This window comes from Penicillium odoratum (genome assembly GCF_028828045.1).
Source record: "Penicillium odoratum strain IBT 22623 chromosome Unknown utg000004l_segment0_segment0, whole genome shotgun sequence".
Classification (NCBI taxonomy): Eukaryota; Fungi; Ascomycota; class Eurotiomycetes; order Eurotiales; family Aspergillaceae; genus Penicillium; species Penicillium odoratum.
Window position 1 is genome coordinate 2,688,407 of NW_026643146.1, and position 17,063 is coordinate 2,705,469.

The 17,063-nt window shown below is 47.4% G+C and overlaps 7 protein-coding genes across 7 annotated transcripts; 3 read left to right on the forward strand and 4 right to left on the reverse strand.

Moving 5' to 3' along the window:
* Positions 1-205: 205 nt before the first annotated feature.
* N7520_005282 (CCCH zinc finger protein) lies at positions 206-1,735 on the reverse strand (the record flags this gene model as incomplete). Its single annotated transcript, XM_057139216.1, has 4 exons — positions 206-911; positions 959-1,070; positions 1,125-1,637; positions 1,690-1,735. The coding sequence occupies 4 exons, from the start codon at positions 1,733-1,735 to the stop codon at positions 206-208; spliced, it is 1,377 nt and encodes a 458-aa protein (XP_056997423.1).
* A 354-nt stretch (positions 1,736-2,089) lies between these two features.
* N7520_005283 (transcription factor IIF subunit TFG2) lies at positions 2,090-3,336 on the reverse strand (the record flags this gene model as incomplete). The annotated part of the gene is made up of 4 exons (XM_057139217.1): positions 2,090-2,461; positions 2,512-2,708; positions 2,758-3,022; positions 3,079-3,336. 4 exons carry the CDS (start codon positions 3,334-3,336, stop codon positions 2,090-2,092), a joined length of 1,092 nt encoding a protein of 363 aa, XP_056997424.1.
* Positions 3,337-3,988: 652 nt separating this feature from the next.
* On the forward strand, positions 3,989-5,292 carry N7520_005284 (uncharacterized protein; the record flags this gene model as incomplete). The annotated part of the gene is made up of 2 exons (XM_057139218.1): positions 3,989-5,215; positions 5,263-5,292. The coding sequence occupies 2 exons, from the start codon at positions 3,989-3,991 to the stop codon at positions 5,290-5,292; spliced, it is 1,257 nt and encodes a 418-aa protein (XP_056997425.1).
* Positions 5,293-6,531: 1,239 nt separating this feature from the next.
* Positions 6,532-7,009, reverse strand: N7520_005285 (oxygenase MpaB family protein; the record flags this gene model as incomplete). Its single annotated transcript, XM_057139219.1, has 2 exons — positions 6,532-6,600; positions 6,644-7,009. The coding sequence occupies 2 exons, from the start codon at positions 7,007-7,009 to the stop codon at positions 6,532-6,534; spliced, it is 435 nt and encodes a 144-aa protein (XP_056997426.1).
* A 2,017-nt stretch (positions 7,010-9,026) lies between these two features.
* N7520_005286 (glycosyltransferase) lies at positions 9,027-11,088 on the forward strand (the record flags this gene model as incomplete). Its single annotated transcript, XM_057139220.1, has 5 exons — positions 9,027-9,544; positions 9,590-9,753; positions 9,796-9,826; positions 9,870-10,631; positions 10,680-11,088. The coding sequence occupies 5 exons, from the start codon at positions 9,027-9,029 to the stop codon at positions 11,086-11,088; spliced, it is 1,884 nt and encodes a 627-aa protein (XP_056997427.1).
* A 2,008-nt stretch (positions 11,089-13,096) lies between these two features.
* On the forward strand, positions 13,097-14,443 carry N7520_005287 (uncharacterized protein; the record flags this gene model as incomplete). The annotated part of the gene is made up of 5 exons (XM_057139221.1): positions 13,097-13,238; positions 13,310-13,329; positions 13,389-13,425; positions 13,488-14,031; positions 14,101-14,443. The coding sequence occupies 5 exons, from the start codon at positions 13,097-13,099 to the stop codon at positions 14,441-14,443; spliced, it is 1,086 nt and encodes a 361-aa protein (XP_056997428.1).
* Positions 14,444-15,436: 993 nt separating this feature from the next.
* N7520_005288 (feruloyl esterase B) lies at positions 15,437-16,850 on the reverse strand (the record flags this gene model as incomplete). The annotated part of the gene is made up of 2 exons (XM_057139222.1): positions 15,437-16,677; positions 16,745-16,850. 2 exons carry the CDS (start codon positions 16,848-16,850, stop codon positions 15,437-15,439), a joined length of 1,347 nt encoding a protein of 448 aa, XP_056997429.1.
* Between the last annotated feature and the right edge of the window lie 213 nt (positions 16,851-17,063).

The following is a 17,063-nucleotide window of genomic DNA, read 5'->3' on the forward strand; positions in this document are numbered from 1 at the left end:
ATTTAGTCTACGTGGTGTCGGGTATGTAACAAATCAGTCTATTCTTTCTCAGCAATGCTATGAATCTCAAGATGTTCCGGGTATCACTGGTTCTGGCTTAGACAAAACCACATGAATAAACGAAGAAACCAAAGTCAAGTCGATACGCTCATGTTACGGGCTTCCAGCAGATAACTATCTCCTATGGACAAGGTGATGGACTGCTTTAGAAGCGAATAAAGTCTTGCTGCTGTAGCATCTCACCATCCTCACCTGCAATCAACTCTTCAGGCGCGTCGTCAAACTCATCTGAGTCGACATCATCCGAATCAATCGCATCGTACTCCTCCTCTTCACTGGACTGGTCAGAATCATCCTCTCCAGGCTCGGCTCTACTTGCTGCAGCGGCGGCAGCCTTCCGAATTTGACCGGCACGGTCAACATGTGGCAACTGGCAGCGTTTCTTGTGGCAGACGCCGGAGTTCGCGTAGTCAGGGCACTCGTGCACATGACGTTCTTCGCATTGAGCACCTTTCTCACAATAACCTAGAGTCGCAAAGCCACGGCAGACAGGTGCACCAGGTGTTGTGCGAATATGACCATAGCGGCAGTTATCATTGGAACACCGTCCCTTCATAAAATGCACACAGGCGGGAGATCGGTGAGGCGATGGCTCATGGGAAAGATCACAGCTGGTTCCTGCGCTGCACTTGCCTGTCTGAAGGAAGTCTTTGCAGATTGCAACTTTAGTTGGATCATGAGTAAAGCGGCAGGATGGTCCCATATAGCATGTACCTGAATTCAAAAGTAAGTGTGTCAGTTTCTGAGTAAAGGGGGCGATTTTGGCGGGCAATGTGGCGCCGGAAAACAAAATACCGGTCGTAGTGAATCTTTTACACAGTTCATCCCGCTTTTTAGCGGCGCCTGGTTGTCTATTGATATGTCAGTGAAGCCCCTCAATTTTGGGAAGAAAACAAACTTTTTCGAGGCAACAGCACCAAGACGGTGCAGGTTGCCGTTCTTGCTTCGGACAAAAGTCACGCCAGCAACGGTTACACGCTTGGGTGTGGTATTGGCGGAATTTGGGTCATCTAAAACAGGTGAGCCAGTTCCGGACGGTACTAAAAGGTCCATAGGAAACATACTTGATACCCGAACCAACTTGCTGCCTCCGCGTACAACCTTAAATGGAACATCGTTGACAAGAATCTGTTGCGAAGCAGTAGACACAGATGCACTTGAAGAACCCTGAGCATACCGAAGCACCTTTGATTGTTCACGTTCGGCGCGTCGTTGCTCTTTAAACTTTCGAGTTTCTTCCATAGCCTTGGCTCTGGCCTGTTGTTCCTTGTCGTAAACGGCGGAGTTGATGAGCTGCATGTGGCGATCACGTTTAGCAACCCACCCTGAGGTGATCGGAGGGCGCGACTCGCCATCGTTGTCGCTCGCGGGGCCAGGGGAAGAAGTAGCACTGGGTGTGGAGCCAGCACCTCCGTTATTCAGAATCAGTGTGCGGTGTCGATGCGGGCCCGCAGGTCGGCCTCTGCCTCGAGAGTATGGTGCCCATCCTGGATGAGAAGGCGCATGGCGAGATACATACTGTGACTGGTGAGAGGACTGTGGCTGCGATGACTGATTCTTGTGTCGATTTATTTGACCTGTACATATAAGATACTGCTGATGTGAGGGTATATTGAGCGCTTTCCTTACCTGCAAGTCGGCCAATCTTGCTCAACAGATCCTCGTTTTCTGTCATGAAGGGCTGCTTAGAAGCTGTAGAGTTACTGGCGGTTAGTTTAAGGAAAGATAAAATCTTTCTGAGGTTCTCTCGGTTACAAAAGATAGCCTGAGACTAATTTGCAAATGAGAGATAGCTTGTGGGGGATGATGTGAATGACGAGTCGCGATCCAAACCTTATTGTCGGTGGCGCGGGCAGGTCATGTGATAGCTTGGCGGCGCGTATAGATCACAACAAGGCAAACTTGAAGTACAGTAATAGTTACTCAGGGACCGCTTTTTACATGAGATTATTTCTGCTTTGTTCCGCAAAGGATGCAACGTACTATGTATTATGTTAGATATCTCTAATCTATGTAAATTTTCAACATGTTAAAATTGCATTTCATCGACCCCAGAAGCAGTTGGGTCATCTTCCGAGCCATCATCGTAATTTTCAGGTTCAGGAGCCAACTCAGCCTTGGCGTCGTCGAACGATAATGCTTGTTGGGCATAATTAGCTTCCTGTGCCTCTGGCTTCAACTGCCATGTCATAGAATGATCTCCCGATTTGATCAGATGTGCCACCATCTCCAGAGTTTGCTTGAGATACGCTTCAGGCTGTTGCAGCTTGTTTTTGAGTGACCTGAATGGCCAGTACTGGTATTGGCGAAAGCAATCGAAAATCTTGTCCAGCAGCTCGTTTTGTGCGATACGCGTAGTTTTGTTTTCCTGGGACTTGGATTTGATAGGTTTCGTAGCTTGCTGTAATGGTGTGAGTAATCATTGGACAACAAGTATGAACGGAGACGTACCACGAAAGTTCCCTTGTCCACGGGGAGAGCATGCCGTGCCTGAAGAAGGTGTGCAGGAATTTTCTCCACAAACTTGACCCCCCTTCTCGGCTTCAGAGCCTCCAGAGCCCGAATCTCTGAGATTTTCCGGAACTCCTCATTCTCCACTGGTAGACAATTAAATTCCTCGCTGACTCGTCCGATGAGTGCAGTTTGTTCTAAAAGTTGTGAGCAAAGGTACTTCCAACTGTTCTCGCAAGTGCATACTTGGTACTGTTTTCCGAACATAAGGCTCCCACTTCTTGCCTTGTTCCCTTCTCCGAGCCTCACGCTTCATGGCCTCATACAAGGCAGAGCGTGTCTCTCCGAATGAAGCCATGCGATTTTCAGCGCCGGGCACGTCCTTCTCTGTGAAGACGTAGGTATTTTGTGTCATATGGGAGGCATTGGTGGACGTGACAGTTTGTCGCTGCAAGGTGTAGTCTTTTGGGATGTCCTTATTATCGGGTCGATCGTGGAGTCGCAAGCTAACCTGCACGCGATATCGTTAGCTTCTGACAAAAAGACTGAGAGAAATTGCAAACATACCCGCTTGAGGTCTGATGGGTCCCCCTCTATCCTCATTGTTCCAATCTCAATCTCCTCGTCATCATCGATTTGCGCCCAGTTCTCCCACAGCTGCCGAGGCAGGCGGGATAGCCATACATTCTGGTTGGCTAGTGTAAAATCTAGATCACCGGTTTCTTCGTAGAGATCGTCATCGTCCATGTCACGAAAGACCACATCCTTGTTATCAGGATCGGGTTTGATGTACATTGCATCCGGGTCTTGTTTGAACTGCGCCATGGTGAGTGGAAGGAGAGAGTTCGGGACCGAAGGAAATCAAAGACTGGGCGTATGCGACCGTTCACAAGAGAGAGAAAGACAAAGGTGATAGGCGTGGTAGGCGTTGATGAAAATTGAAGAACAAAGCTCGAGTGGAGGCGCCACTTAGCGGAGCAGTCTGGATCAACTGGCCAAGGCGGTGAAAGCTGGCAGTGATGACTTCACCGTAGCTCCATGACAGTCAACTAAACCCTGGAAGCAAAGATTCATGGCGGAGATAGAGAGACCAGAATATTTTTGATTGCTGAATGAGGCAAGCAAATTTAGCCCTGGTTTTCCATTGTGCTGATTTTCATTTGTGAGAGGTCTTGATGTAGAGCTTTGAACTCCACAAATAACATGTTTCTCTCACTACAAACTCCAAAATCATCAGATAAAACTTACATATTGAACAAGACTGCAAGAAACAAGACTGGAGGAGTCATCGAGTGAAACTGTGTGAAATTCACTGTTTGATCCGTAATCCTCGCCACCACTGACAAGGTAAGCTATACACATCTCTTCTCCGCCTTTCTTATCGATAAGCTTGCATCTTGATCCCTACCACAACCACCCCTCCAGTCTCCCAGTTATATTGCTCCTTCAGCTTGCTTGATCCTTTCAGTCTATCATAATGGCATCGCAACGGGTCACATCTGCGCTGGCGGCGATCGAATCCACATCCCACCAATCCACAAAGCTCCAAGAATACAACACGCTTCTCAATGACATCGTAACCACCTCATCTGGCGACGAACTGGCCCAAGATATCGTCTACTACCTTGACTCTATTCTCAGCGAAAACATCAGCATTGTCTCTGCCCGTCCCCTTCTCGATTCCTTTATCACTGTCCTCCACAAGTTTGACCCCGAAGTCAAAATCAAGGTCGGACAACACGCCGTCACGCTCCTCCAGTCTCGCGCAACATCCGTTGAAGAACAGGACTCGCAAATTCGTGAGATTCTAGCAGAAGCATACGAATCGCAGGAGGAATTCACCGCTGCGGCACGTGCCCTACAAGGGATCACTATCGATAGCTCGCAGCGTCTGGTCTCGGATGAAGACAAGGCGAAGCTCTGGATTCGGATTGTGCGTTACTACCTCGAAGATGAAGATACGACCAGCGCAGAAACTTTCTTGAATCGTATCAAGAATTTGCCCAGCAAGATCCAGGACCATGATTCCAAGCTTTATTTCCAACTTTCCCAGGCTCGCATTCTTGATGCCCGTCGCCGGTTCCTGGATGCCTCGCAAGAATACTACAATGTCAGTTTGGCGGAAGGTGTCGATGAGGGCGATCGACTCACAGCGCTGTCGGCTTCTATCCGGTGCGCGGTTCTGGCGCCAGCGGGGCCACAACGCTCAAGTAACCTGGCTCGGCTGTACAAGGATGACCGAGCTTCTTCTGTGGACGAGTTCTCTATTTTGGAGAAAATGTTCCTCGATCGCCTTTTGAATGCGGATGAGGTTGCTGCTTTTGCCAAGAAACTTCCCCCTCACCAGCTTGCTGTTACCGCTGATGGCACCACTGTTCTTGACAAGGCGGTTATTGAACATAATCTAGTTGCAGCAAGCAAGCTCTATGAAAACATTACGGCTGACGCTCTGGGGGTTATCCTGGGTCTTAAAGATTCTGGTGATTTGTCTGCCGGGGAGAAGGCAGAGGCATACGCAGCTCGAATGGTTGAGCAGGGGCGTCTACGTGGTCGCATCGATCAGATCGATGGCATTATTTCGTTCGAAATGGGCGAGACTAATAATCCCGTTTTTCGCAAGCACATCCGTCAATGGGATGCTGGGGTGGAGAAGCTTGCCGGAGATGTGGAGCGGCTGGCAAGCACTATTTCTGAACAATTCCCGGTATGTCTGCCGAATTCTTGATAATGCAATAGTACTGACCCTTTCAGGACTTGGCTGCCAGTCAAATGGTGCGCTGATAGCTATTGGTATCTGACGAACTTTCAACGAATTGATGTCTAAATGTCCGTGGTTTAAACCACTCTAGTCAAGCTCAAAATACCCGTAAATGGCTTTCTGCTTTGAGGTCTTGATTGAATTCAACGTAGTGCCAATTATATGGTGTTAAGGAACCTTTTTCGACCCGTCCACAGGGGGGAACCCATATCTCTTTATAGGCGCATTACCTCATCTTCCTCGCCAAAACATACCAGCTTAGCTTACTCACTAGTGATCTTATAGCTCTTATACCGCGAGCTCCGAGGATAGAATCTCTATGATATTTTTCCTGTTTAGCAGTATTTTACTAACCAGATTTATTGGATTCTCCATAACTAGATGAATAAGTGGTATTTGTGGGGCTTAGGTGACGCTACTTCGACCAAGGTAGGTAAACCTCGGGAGAATGTAAGCTAGCTTATGGCTGGGTGAGGGGGAGCTTTCGAGATTCTTTACCTAGATATGTATTATACGGATGGACCTAATTATCTCAGGATATGCTATGATTAATTTGCTTCGACAGTCTGTCTTCAAGTTGTTAAGTCTTACCTGTACAGTTAAGATGATTCAAACATTTGAAGGTAGAATTTAAAATAAAAAAGCCTCCGGAACCATGGGAAAGGCGGAAATTTGTCGGGCGTCAAAAGCGACTAAACTTTTATAGAAAAGCCGAATTATATAGAGGACATTAGCCGACTTTATCCTATATGAGGAATTTATGTGGGGCAAAATCCGGGGTTGTCAGGGTTCCCCAAGCTGATGCCGGCCACCTAGTGCTGACTGGCCGGAAACAACTTATGTTCTTAGCAAAAAAATTGTGCTATGTCTGGACAGCTATGGTATAAGTTATATTTGGACACGCAAAGAGTCGCTTACATACTTGAGAATAAACATAGAATGCAAAGCCTGAAGTAAAAGACTAGGGCGGCTGCATAAGGAAAGCGACTGCATGTATGACAGGGTAGGAAAATCTATCTGAGTAAAGCAACTAAATACAGGATCGATGAACAACTAATCAACTGAAATGATGAGGATATCATACATAACCTTCCAAGGTCCCAAGGCTATGACGGGATGCTATTTTGACAACATGACGGCCCGGTTTTTTCGGAGCTGATCCCCGAAAGTATGCACAGCAAGCCTCCGAATCACGAGTGGTACTAATGGATAGACCAATTTGGTGACTTTCACACCAATTCTATACAAAAGTTTTCTTCGTTTCAAGCCATAAGCATCTCGTACGCGGGGCGGCAGCGCTTCCGCGGCAATGATTCGGAGAACAAGAAGACCTGGCCAAGTCCAAAAAGGTGTAGTATGGCCCCAAATAAAAACCCGACCAATAGCTTTTGCATCGTCTGTAACTTCCAACAACTCCACTTCCTTGTTCCAGTAAGCCCAGAACGACCGACGATCAGCAGGCAGCATTTCACGAGGAACACGAAGGTATAACGAATGATAAAATGACTGATGATAAAGCTTCTCCGACGCCGCATCATCCATGGGTCCAAGTATCTCCTCATAGATTGGTAAAGAGCAAGCATAAATGCAAGCTGCAAGCCAAATCTGGATCTTGGGATCATGGGCATTGTATCCTGGACCCTTGACCTTTCCATGCAAGCCGTTTATCCAGCGAGCAAGTGCATCTTTTTCTTTGGGGGTTCCGAGGAACATGACGTAAATCCAGGTCAAGCTGTTCATCATGCGTAATATAGGTTGTCGCATAAAATGACTGTGTCTTATGGCTGCCTTTGACATTCGTTGGTTGGCCATTTGTAGGAGCACACATGGGAATAGAGACACGTAGACAATGGGCTCTTCCCAGACTGTCTGTAATTCTCCAAGCCTATTTCCTGAAGGTATAATTGATGAGGGATTCGTCGAGGTCGTGGCGTCTTTGTGCATTTTCCAAGCAAGGATATTGTCGGAGTATGTATCCATGTAATTTCGATGGCCACCTCGGGATAACCGTATTGGAGAATCGGTTCAATGGTGAACTTGCTAATCTCGTGAGACAAGGTTAGTTAAACTAGAAGGCAAAAACCCCATCCAAGGACATTCTTTGAGCTGACCTTCAAAATATAGGTTTGTGAGCTTCAGGCTCAACGTAAGAAGAAAGTGAGCGATAGAGCATCAAAATGTGGTGTTGATTCATTAGGACAAAAATGTGCAGGAAACTCTTAAGTATACATCAGATGATATAAATGAGGGAATAACTGGCCATTACTAAAGTGGGTCACACTTAATACTTCGGCAAGGGAAAAGCCATATTGATGTGATCAGGTTATCACTTGGGAAACAGTGATACTTGTAAGCTAGACAGAAGCTCCTTTGGAAAACGAATTCAGAGGGAATCCAATTCTCATATCAGGTTAACTGCACAAATGTCCCACCCCATACATCCTTGGCTTCCCAGATTTGATATATAATGTAGCTTATGCTCTTTATGTGTGACCCCAAAAGATGTCAACCATGTCAAAGAATGCCCAATCCCTGGTATCTATAACCAATCAATAAGCTCTTTTATGTCTTCATAGAAACCATACTGCTGTACCTATAATTCAAAACGGACTAAACTAAATTTATCTGCCTCAGGCATGCAGAATAAAACACTTTGTGACCTATAACAGCTTCACCATGCACGGGTCAATTCCAAGGAAAAAGCAAAAAAGGATCGAGTATTATAGGGCTCATGATCATAATGTCAGCCAATAAATTACCATGGTGGGCTTCCAGACCCTTAGGCCTGGGCCTACCGAGGCGGCCAGGAACATACTGCATTCCACTCCACCCATGATAGATCACACAACCTTCACTTTTGAGTGATGTGGATATGGTACTTTCATCCCCACCGCTACTCTGAACAATATAAGGAGTATTTATTGAAATTTTACATACCAAAGCTGCCCAATATCTGGGATCATATGTTCTAGTTTTGAGCTAAGTTGTACCTGTGTAATCTCAAAATTTGATAGATGGTTATTCTTTGGAAAATTCCGATGCCTTGACCTACAATTGTTGAAAAGAATTTGCCTAGAGTTCTCTTTTCTCTTCAAACATTGTCTTTACCACGTTCCCGAATCCCGAGATCCGTTTTCCCCATCACCGCTCCCTTCTCAATCCGCAACATAACTCAAACAATGTCCTGGCCTCGATCACAGCTTTTGGAGAAAGGCGACCGAACATGGTGTCCTTTGTGGCTACATCAACACGAGCAATTCACCCTAACTCAATTATGGGGGTTGAAAGTCCCCGGGTGGAGCCGCGGAGGCCGATGGTTCAAGAGGCGACATCCAGCCCTTTGTCGCTCTAGGTTCATACCGAAATACGAGGACCGGGATAGTTTCCACCAATTGTGACGTAATAATTCTGAGATACGACAAGGAGTAATGGGATATTTTGAGGGCAAACTGTCAACCTCCTATAAAGTCGTGATCTGAAACCCAGTCAGGCCCTGCAGACAAAACATCAAACCCCTACCATTCAACATAAAACCCACGGCTGGGCCCAGGCAAAGTAGTTAGTCTGATTTAACTTCCTCTGAAATATATACGGTCCAAGGCAAAATTCATGATGAAATGGAAGGACCATGGCGATAGGTTCGTGAGTGATAAAGTATCAAGGGAAGCTGAAGTCTTGGGTATTACCTTCACTATTTGGATCAAAAAGAAATACTGACAGTATAGGGGATGGCCGGGTCAACGTAGGCTTGAGGCACATGCGACATGTACCAGAGGCGTTGCCCACACCGAATGACCAGGGCGTAAAATGGACCGGCAACATCGACGTGACGCCACCACATATGAACATCGTCATGCAGATCGTTGGTTCAAGAGGCGACATCCAGCCATTTGTCGCTCTAGGGATAGCCCTAAAACAAGCAGGCCATCGTATCCGGATCGCAACACATGAGATATTCCGTTCTCTTGTCCAGGATGTCGGCCTGGAGTTCTTTAACATCGGTGGCGACCCGAGAAAATTGATGGCATATATGGTAAAAAACCCCGGGCTTCTTCCCAGCATGGAGACACTCCGGAAAGGGAGTATCCAAGAGAAGAGAGACGACATGCGCGAAATCCTTGAGGGATGCTGGCTGTCATGTTTCTTGCCGGACGATGGATATGGAGACCAGAAAGCAACGCCGTTTCTGGCCAACGCCATCATTGCAAACCCACCGTCATTCGCGCATGTACACTGCGCAGAGAAGCTGGGGATTCCACTCCATCTAATGTTCACGTAAGCACACCTATCCTGTCTCTCGCATCCAGCTGATTTGACTAGAATGCCATGGTCGCCCACACAAGCATTCCCCCATCCTCTGGCTAATATTCAGTCATCCTCACTAGAGGCGAAGATCACAAACTACCTTTCTTACATGCTCCTTGAGGAGTTGATTTGGGAAGGACTGGGAGATACGATCAATGCATTCAGACACAAGACTCTTGGTTTGTCAAAAATTGATAGATCCTCAGGACCAAATTTAATAGGGCGCTTGGGAATTCCATATACATACTGCTGGTATGCATCCCTCCCCTTCTAGTGTCATTGCTGACGGTCTTAGGTCTCCCGCCCTGATTCCAAAGCCTGAAGACTGGGGTGCACGAATATCTGTGTCGGGGTTTTATTTCTTGCCATTGACTTTAGAATATACCCCTCCTGATAATTTGCAGACCTTTCTCACCGCCGGGAGTCCGCCAATTTACATCGGATTCGGGTCAATTGTCATCGATGATCCGAAATCCCTCACCTTGCTATTGTTAGAGGCTGTACGGCTCGCTGGTGTGAGAGCTGTAATCTCAACAGGCTGGATCGGCTTAGGTGGCGTAGAGATGCCACCTGCAGTATGTGTAGTAGGGGACTGTCCTCATGATTGGATATTTCGGCGTGTGTCCTGCGTGGTACATCATGGAGGAGCCGGAACCACAGCCGCGGCGATTGCAGCTGGAAAGCCATCAGTCGTCGTGCCTTTCTTCGGGGATCAACCGTTTTGGGGCAGAATGATTGCAAGAGCAGGAGCAGGACCCGAGCCAATACCATTCAAGGAGCTCACAGCCGCCAGACTTGCAGCCGGAATCAAAGACGCTCTCGGGCGCGCTGTGCGGGAAACCTCACGCACATTGGGTGACCTTGTCAATGAGGAGAACGGGGTCCAGGTTGGCGTCAGTTCTTTTCACCAGCAACTGGATCTATCAATGTTGAAATGCTCGCTTACTCCGATGAGTGCTGCGACGTGGCGAGTTCGCAAAACCGAAATCAGACTTGGCTCAACCTCCTCCGCGCTTTTAATAGACATGGGTCTACTTGATCTGGACAAACTTGAGCTGTGGGTTCATTCATGTACTCTTCTTCAACGATATACTAACATGCTAAGGCTTCGATCCTGCGATTACAATATCAATGTTGGACCTAGGGATCCTGTATCTGGTGTCATTCTAGCGATAGTTGATTCAGCCGGCTCAGCTATTAAAGGGTTCAAGTACATCGGTTCTTCAATAAGCAGGAACTTCAAAACGAACTCATTCGCCCCTGGAGATGGCAACTATTTCAGGGATTCAAGAGCTGGCACTTGCCTGAAGGGCATCGGCCTGGCCTCATCAAGTCTGGTGCGTGCCCCGGTCCACGTGGGAATGGCGCTCACACAAGGGCTACATAACGCCCCAAAGATCTGGGGAGATCGCACAGTAAGGAGTCTTCAGAATGTGCACGATTTCCCCAGTGGACTTAAGGCTGGTTGCAAGGTAAGCATCCTGCAGTCTCAGTGTGTGAAAAAGGTTGATTGACAGTAAGACCTACTCCAGGAAATGTGTTTTGGTGTCTACGATGGCCTCACAGGTCTCGTCACACAACCTATATCTAGCGCTCAGCATCATACTGCGGTAGGAGCATTATCTGGAGCTGGAATCGGCATACTGTCTGGAATTTCCAAGGCAACATCGGGTGATATCGCCTTCCCCGCTCTCTACATTGCGTCCGCTGACATTCTGCATAGGAATATTGGCCCTGATAACATATCCCTTGGGGGGATTGGACAAGGAAGCCATAGAATATTTCTCCAGGACATACCTGTCATCGATGGATATCCAGTTGATGGAACAAGGACGAAGGGAATACGCGAAATTCAGCGACGAGGACCGCACTTTTATCGTTCATCAATTTCAGGAAGTAACAGCAGGTATAAAGAAAAAACGATTCAAAAACAGAATTGGAAGGTGTAAAAAGATTGATGGAGCAAGGAAAGGGCTCAACAGCTGAGGGATTCCTACAGTGAGAAGTTACTTTTCGACCACGGCGCCTCATTTCCGAATTTCACGGTAAAAGGGCCTGATCTTTTATCATCGAAAGATACTTTCATCATTGAAAAGCTCGTCACTCTTTTCTTCATGCAGGAGATATTCTCAAATAGATACCTTCTATCATGCTCAAGAAGTCTTTGCCAACTCAGAGCCTGCCGCGGTTTCCCGCTCGCCTCGCCTGCTCCGGCTAGCTGCACATTCCAGCTCCCTTTCTAAACTTGCTACCTTGAAATCTGTGTCTATAGGTTTTTATCCATTTGCAGGCACACTTTACTTCTTTTGACTTTGAAAAATGTCAGATTTTACGTGCACATCAGCAGTGGGCGTTAACTTTGAACTGATTACAAGGAAATCCAGGCCTTCATATCTTGAATGACGTGGGACTGGACATCAATAAGCTAAGGTACTGAGATCCGCAGCCAGTTGAGCCGAATGCCCTCGGGCTCATTTGGTACGACTTGAGTCACTTGAGACGGACGTGAACCTAAGCACTGACACTTTCGCCGGTTCCGCCAAAGACAGAATTTCGCATCAATTGGTTGTGTTATATCCCAAAGGAAGATCCTTTTCTATCATTTCAGAAGGAACATTTGAGACTATCTATACAATGAGAGGATCAAGCTGATTTCCAATCCAATGAGCTTGATAGATATCTCGGGAATTAATTCCGATGGTGCGGTTCGGTTCCTGATCTAGACCAGCCTCATATCACAAAAGTTTTGGTGAGGTGGCCAGGTCCTGTGGCACTTTTCTCTGCACTAGACTAGATGTGCTTCACAAAAAATTATCAGGTAAGTCTATCTGTGGTAGGGAAGATTGATATGACGCTCGGAGATAAGCAGGGGCCGACAAACACTCAACGTATGATCGATGTAGGGAATGGTCACATTATTTCATGCCTAGTCTATCTAAAGCTCTGCGCCTAATTGGCCTCTATTTTCAGAAAACAGGTAAAAAGAAAGGATTATTGGTCTCAGCATAGCAGCATTTGGTAATTCCTTGAGGTGAATCAAAGGTGAAGAAGACCGCCAAGTCTTACTACGTGTTGGCATTGCGATCTACGCCACAATCTGACTTTCGCGCCCAATCAGCCGCCTGCAAGGTTATGCACAACAGAATTGTGTCGGGATAAAAATGATTCCGCCGCGTTCTTTCCTTAGATCTTCGCGTCATAGACTTGGGTGTTAAATTTTAAACTATTCCATGTACCATGGATTTGAGCCAAAGATCCATGGATTCCTTCCACCGTGTGATCCCGAGAAACCGACACTCCGCCCTCGTCGAATTTCCGACTCAGAGAACAGCGAAGTTGGTTAACAGACAACTTATTTTAAAAGAGGTTGTCTGGAGGGGAGAAAACGCCTTGAATATTCTCCTATGAGCCGAGAATACGGAGGAGACCCGAGACGCACTCAAAAATGTCCTTGGGGTATGCGGTACCATAGCTCACGTTTCCTCTTATCCTCTGAGGTCAATTGCTCGGTCGCATTGGATAATGGCATCCGACCACCCAAAAGATGTCCTGCACACAGTCAATATCGTGACACAGGCACTATGTATTCCTATAGTGACGCTCTTCGTGGCCTTGCGGGTCTACACCCGGGTCTTGTTCAAGAAGAAATTCGAAATTGAGGACTGTAAGTATCTTTTTGTTTCCATCGATGGATGGATCGATGAATTTAACTAAATTCTGACGGTGATATGCTAGATTTCTGCGGAGTCGCATGGGTACGCTGACCGCCACCATGAGCTCTATTCTGATGTCGATGTGTGACTGACTGGTACAGCTACTGTTCATGGGATACTGTGCCATTGGCATAGTCCGTAAGTGATATTTCTCTCCGACACAGATCGGAAACACAGCCATACTCATCCTTATTCCATAGTCAGCTTCCATGGAGGGGGGTATCACATCGACACCCTCTCCGATGAACAAATCGAGGCATTCAAGAAATTTTGCTATATCGCCACGACCCTCTACTGCCCCATGGCTCTCTTCGTCAAGATTGCCCTTCTCGCCATCCTCGTCCGCATATTCTCTCCCTACCGCAGAAAAGTGTGGTTTATCTACATATTCCTCGGTTGTCTGTGCACCTATTACGTGGTTGCGCTCATCGTCAAAATCCACATGTGTAATCCCATTCCCCGGTACTGGATGGGTGAATTGGTCCCAGGCTCTTGCCTAGACCAGACAGCCGCCCTCATCGCCGACTCGGTGATCAGTGTGGTCAGCGATTCTATCATTCTTATACTCCCGCTGCCATTGACTTGGTCATTGCAAATGCCACGCAACCGAAAGCTTCGTGTGATGGGTCTGCTCGGTGCGGGCGGCTTGGCCACCGGATTCAGTCTGTATCGACTGGTGCTGGTAATAAAGGACGGCAGCTCAGCCGATCAAAGTATTGTTTTCATACAAGTTATTTTGTCCGGGTATGGGAATCCCTTTTTTCCTTCTTCCATCTTTCTTGTAAGCATGATCTGACAACAACACCCATGCAGTAACGCAGAAGGAGGTATCGGGCTAATCTGCACATGTCTCCCCGTCCTAAATCTCCTCATAGCCCACCACTGCAAGAACCTCTCATCAAACAAATCCTACAGCCAAAGCTCTGAGATTCAGCTCGGAAAGCGCAAGTCTGGCACAAGCTTTAAACCTGCCTCAGAATGGCTCAGTTCCTCACAATTTGGCGACCAGAGTCACCTCACCTCTTACGCCGACGCACCGGAGAACAATTCCCCACATGCGGAGGATGGCATTTGGAAGACCATATCTGTGTCACAGACTATAGAGACACATACCACGGGAGATCCAAGTGCAAGTGGCGCTGGTAAAGTTCGATGATTCTGAAATCAATTTTCATCTCCAGAATTTTATACGGAATGCAATATAGAACCATGCTAAGTGGAGAAACCATGGTAATTCCAATCATGAGGAATGGGATCACGATTTGCAGCTTCTTTTTGCGGTTATGCCTGCAATTTTTAATAGAATCTTCTGGAGTATGGGGTCAGCTGAACCCCTCCGTTTGCCAGCGCGTGTTTGTCTGAAATAGATCTCTCTCTCCTCCATCGCTCTCGGAATATAGATCTTGTCCCGTTCTTCTGTTTCCACGCTACTTTGTAGCCCTTTCTTCCCCTGGATGGCAGATCAGCTGCCAATAGAATGAAAAATTTTGTTACGCTTGCAATTGTAAGTGATGAGACAGCAACGGTTTCATCATTTACGACTAGGCGCTAGGATTTTATAGCTTTCATTATGCCCTCTATACACTCTCGAAGCTAGCCAAAAAATCTCCGTTGATGCAGGGAAAACAGGATAGGATCAAGGCGGTCATAACCCCAGATGAAGCCATGCCTGCATGCGTTTTCTCTGTACCCAGTTTCTTCGCATGTCGGAAGAGTGCTCTGCTAGTAGCGCACGCGAGTGGCGTTTTTCTCGACGGCTCGGCATTGTGGGCCGCCCGGAACAATCAAATTTCTATTAACCTATTTAAGCTCAACTAGTGAAGAGGGGAGCGCTCTTTGGCAGCGTAGTCAGAATTGAGAGGGGGGGTATTAGGTGTCCCATTCTATATCTCTGCTGCTATCTATATATACCCCTGGCTGCCGAAAAGACCTTCGAGGGCCTGGTATCCCCACTATACTAGATTTGTCGGGGCTATGCAGGCGCTTCGTCCAAATTTGCAGCAGAACTTGGTGTCCTTTACTTCAGATTCGCTGCTTGCAATAAACAGTAATAAATAGGAGAAGGCTGCCTTCCGCAGGAGGCCGGTACAGAAAAGAGTGTACTAAATCCAAATTCCAAGCATAGAAAACCCCAAATAAGTTGATATCTTTAAATGCATCGCCAGGCATCTTCACTGGTATAGTTCCCTGGACCAGTAAAGATATTGCGTTGAGGATAGCGGCAATGCTTTCTCATGTATTCCACTGATCCACTCGCATCAAGCTTGGCCCCGCGTACATATTCAGGGGCAATACCCTTCTCTACCCAATTCACAATTGTGGCTAGCATATTATTCTCTGGCGCTTCATCAGAATATGTATCCCAGGACTGCCCGATGTACGAAGCACCGGCACCAGAACCGCAGTGGCCCATTCCGCTGATCGGGAAAAATCTGAAAAAATTATCCAGTTCGGCTGGTGGCTGGTTGAGAGCATCTGCAACACGCCTATAATAAAGCTTCGAGTTTGTGGAACTGATGATCGGATCCTGCATACCGTGGTAGGCCAGCAATTTGCCACCGCGGTTCCTGAACGCGGAGATATTGGCATCAAAGGATTCAACATTGAAAGGGTTCTGGTCCAGCGCAAGTTTGGCACTTTCTGGCGTCCAGGAGCTCGCATTCCACGTGCTGTCGTTATACACAACGTAGCGATACCATGTCATCAATGTGGAAAAGGGAGAGCCGGAGAAGTAGATTGCGGCTGAGTCGGCTTCGGCTCCAGGTTGCAGACGAGGATAGTATAGTTTCCCTTCAGGTCCGTAGAAATCGCTCAAGGCAAGGTTTGCAATATTGGCCTGACGACCAGTGATGCAAGACGAGGAATTCGCACTGGTGGTTTCATTGCAGATCAAAGTTTCGAGAATTGGGGAGCACAGATCTGGATCCTCAATGATGCCGTCTTTGGCACCGTCAATAGTATCACACTGTCTCATGATTTCCTCATGAATTGTGGACCACTTATCAATTGAAATGAAGTCGGCATCTTCTGTAGTGCCTGTCACATTGTAAAGGTAGCCGCCCCACGAAATTAGATTGACAAAGTTGAATGCCGCCGAGCCAGCCACCACTCCATCAAAGTCATCCGGATACCTTTGAACAGACTGATAGCCCTGACGTCCGCCAGTCGAGCAGCCGAGATAATAAGAGGTGTTGTATCCTTGGGAATAAAAGAGCTCCGTCACCTTCTTGCCTACAACCGATCCCACATGGACAGACCGGTAGGCATAGTCTGCGAGAACCTCAGGATTACCTAGGAAATATTCAGCCGTATCACCATCATGGCCTGCATTAGTTCCAACCGAGGCGAAGCCAAACTTGGTGGCAAAACTGAGGTCATCCTGCTTGACACCTGTTATAAGTATAATTAGTTTAATGTTCCAGCTCACGAAGGGTAAGCTGGGCCGTGAATAACCTACATCCGGACATGCCATTGTTTCCAGTACTGAGGAAACGTCCAGTGTAGTTGCGAGGAAGCCACACTTCCGTCCGTAGGTGGCTTCGATCCGATGTCGAGACGTTCATGTAGACCCGGCATAGATCTACTTTGGCTGCGACTGAGGCGGTGCAGGCTGATGCGGTGTTCGACTGGGAGATATTCCCCCCGCGGGTACGTATTCGACAGTACCCACGGTCACGTTTGCGAGGTCGATCTTGCCTTTGAACGATTCACATTTTGCCCGAAAGGAATTGGCGTTGGCCAAACTTCCCCGCGACGGGGACAGTGCGGCAAGAGAA